Source organism: Hordeum vulgare, chromosome 1H, assembly GCF_904849725.1.
Source record: "Hordeum vulgare subsp. vulgare chromosome 1H, MorexV3_pseudomolecules_assembly, whole genome shotgun sequence".
NCBI classification, from domain to species: Eukaryota; Viridiplantae; Streptophyta; class Magnoliopsida; order Poales; family Poaceae; genus Hordeum; species Hordeum vulgare.
In genome coordinates this window covers 32,183,686-32,186,890 of record NC_058518.1, presented here as the reverse complement: position 1 = coordinate 32,186,890, position 3,205 = coordinate 32,183,686, and the positions used below count along the sequence as shown (strand labels likewise).

Genomic DNA, 3,205 nt, shown 5'->3' with positions numbered 1-3,205 from the left:
ACGCACGGATTCTTTTGCTAGTAATAATAAGCACAATAAGAAGGCTCCAGCCCGTGGACAGCCCACCACGCAAGCAAGCATATACGCCCCGACAGAAAAAACGAAGACAAAAGAGAGTAGCTCAATCCAAAACGTCACACGTGAGCTGTTCATAAAACACCATTAGTGCACACATCTTACAACCAAATCGAACGGCCAGACCGGTCGACTGAGACTTCACTAAAACTCAGTCACACCTCCGATATTGGAATTGCCCTATTTTTAACATTACCTCGGCAGCAAATTTTCTTCACAATTAATGAAAAAGGCAGGTTTAAAGGAACCCCGGATTCGTCTCAAGTCTTTTCTCTAAAAAAAAGTGTCCCATATTCCCATTGATTTCCTTCGCACATCAGTAAGGAACATGAATGGACCTGCATTCGGAATAATAAGGAACACGAATGAATGAGAAGGAAATGAATTATCTATTTATTGTTTAACGATATTTCATTTTTATGCTTCTGTGTCTTGAAGCCAAAGCCACTGTGTGTGCATAATCATGTCCAGCTGAGACAACCAGTGGGTCTTAGACTACCCACAATGGAAATAACATAGGTAGTAACATAAGTGCCACCTAAGTAAAAAATATGATGTGGCAACTAATAAATAAGAAGAGAGAGAAATTAAGAGGGTGCTTGGATCCAAGGGACTAAAACTAGTCTGACTAAAAATAGTCTCTTTAAGAGGCTAAAGTTTCAAGCACCCCTGACTAAAGAGGGGCTAAAACTAGTCTTGAGGCTAATTTTTTTTTAGTCAGGGGTACCCCTACTAAAATATGGATTGAGAAAGAGCATTTATTGTCCATCTAACCCTCCCATCCAAACACCTTTAGAGTTAGAGTTAGTTAAGGTTAGTTTAAGGGTTAGAATCTAACTCTAATTCTAACCAGGTTAGAGTATCCAAACAAGGCATATGATTGAGCGTGTGCTCTTGGTAGATTCTTGCTGAGCTGCTAGCTCCCTACAATACAATATTTCCTCAAAAGGGTCACCCTTGTCTAAGAAAAATAAGATCACCCTAGATAACTGTGACCATTATTGGAGTAATATAAACCAACAATCCTACTTGGCCATACATAATTTTTATTGAAGCCGCAGCTGCAAAAGATAGCATACGTAGTACTACTTCGGTTGGGAGGGGTAGAAATATAAGTACTAGTATATATACAATATACGGGTATGCTACTAGTACTATATATATACCTCTGGCACATCTAGTGCAGTGTCACCTCTGGGTCCGGTTCCATTCGAGGGAGGCTCCAAGTAGGGATGTTGCATTGCCAAGTGTTGACTTGCCCTTTCCCCTCTTCTAGTTCTATAATCCCAATCCCCCCATCGATCCGCCAGGCTAGCTAGCTCTTCTCCCTATTCATCTCTTCATCTCTACTCGCTGGAATTCTTGTAGGGTTTGTGCGGATCATATGCAAACTGCTGCTTAATTGCAGGGGCAGATATAGGGTAGACTCGGTTAGGGAGATGTTCCCAGATGCCGGTGCAAGCCCATACTTCCTGCAAAACCAGCAGCACCAGCAGCAGCTGTTCCATGGTATCGACGGCATTGGCATGGACGCCGCCTTTCCCGGAGACGCCGGGCTGGCGGTGCCCGACACGCACCGCAACACCCTGATGTACAACATGTCCGTGCTCAAGGACAAGGTGCAGCAGCTGCAGCCGCTCGTCGGCCGCGGCCAGGTCGTCGACACCGTGGTGCCACGAGCCAGCGCCGTCGTCCAGGAGATCATCGCCGCGGCTACATCCATGATGTACGTCCTCCAGCACCCTTACGGCCCCGGCGCGTTGACATCCGGTAATAGCGCGTCCACGCGGGAGGGTGCCGTCGACGGCCGTGCAAAGAACGGCACAGCGGATGATGACCAAGATCAGCAGGCCATGGTCGATGCCATGCGTCTGTGGCAGCAGCAGCAGCAGCAGAACCATGGCGGCGGCCATGACATCAGCATGTCCACGGAGTCATCGTCGATGCAAGGGACAACGACGGTGGACACGATCATCGAGCTCGACGCGGCCGAGCTGCTGGCCAAGTACACGCACTACTGCCAGGTGTGCGGCAAGGGGTTCAAGCGCGACGCCAACCTGCGCATGCACATGCGCGCGCACGGCGACAAGTACAAGAGCAAGGCGGCGCTCGCCAACCCGACCCGGTTGTTCGCGACCTCCGGCGAGGACGCGTCGGCGTCCACCGCCGGGACGGGGAGGAGGAACAAGTACTCGTGCCCGCAGGACGGCTGCCGGTGGAACCGGAGGCACGCCAAGTTCCAGCCGCTCAAGTCCATCATCTGCGTCAAGAACCACTACAAGCGCAGCCACTGCCCCAAGATGTACGCCTGCAACCGCTGCAACCACAAGCACTTCTCCGTCCTCTCCGACCTCCGCACCCACGAGAAGCACTGCGGCGACCACCGCTGGATATGCTCCTGCGGCACCACCTTCTCCCGCAAAGACAAGCTCGCCGGACACGTTTCCCTCTTCGCAGGCCACCAGCCCGTCGCGCCACCCGCCAGTGGCAGGCACGGTAAGCGATCCTTATTGTCCACGTCCTCCTCCGACCTTGTTGGAAACTGCGCCACCGGCTTCTCCATTACATGACTTGCATTGTGCAGCAAATTACGCTTGTGATATATTGATACATGCACGTACGTACGTGTGCTCATCAAACTGTAGATATAGATATAGTGGGGATTGCACCGATTACATCATGCATTGTTTGTTTTGAAAAAAGGGATAAGGCTATGTATCATACCCTGGAAAATAGGGCGCGTCTCTCTTGCATATCAACTAGCCATACTCCTGTGTTGCCTGCCATTCTGCCAAGAATGGGAGATTTGATTTCTCATTGTCCTCGTATGCGATATAAATTCATTACTCCTTAAGACATGAAAATATGTCGGAATTTTTTACATAGCAAAAATCTTGACCTTAAAAGGTTGAAAATTGCATATCTAATTCACTAGTAGAAAAATGGCCTATAGCCCCGGTTCGGTTGGGCTATTAGTCCCGGTTCGTGAACCGGGACTAATGCTAGACCTTCCACCTGGCGGCGCTGGAAGCGAGGGGGGGGGGGAGGGGTATTAGTCCCGGTTCGTATTACGAACCAGGGCTATTTGTTCGCTGTTTTTTATTTGAGCAATTTTTAGGGTTTAGGGTTT

At 49.5% G+C, this 3,205-nt stretch overlaps 1 protein-coding gene across 1 annotated transcript; it reads left to right on the top strand.

The window, feature by feature from the left end:
• The first annotated feature begins 1,348 nt into the window (after window positions 1–1,348).
• Window positions 1,349–2,919, top strand: LOC123405885 (protein SENSITIVE TO PROTON RHIZOTOXICITY 2-like). Its single transcript, XM_045099410.1, has one exon. It carries the CDS (start codon window positions 1,515–1,517, stop codon window positions 2,643–2,645), a length of 1,131 nt encoding a protein of 376 aa, XP_044955345.1. The 5' UTR covers window positions 1,349–1,514; the 3' UTR covers window positions 2,646–2,919.
• The last annotated feature ends 286 nt before the right edge of the window (window positions 2,920–3,205 follow it).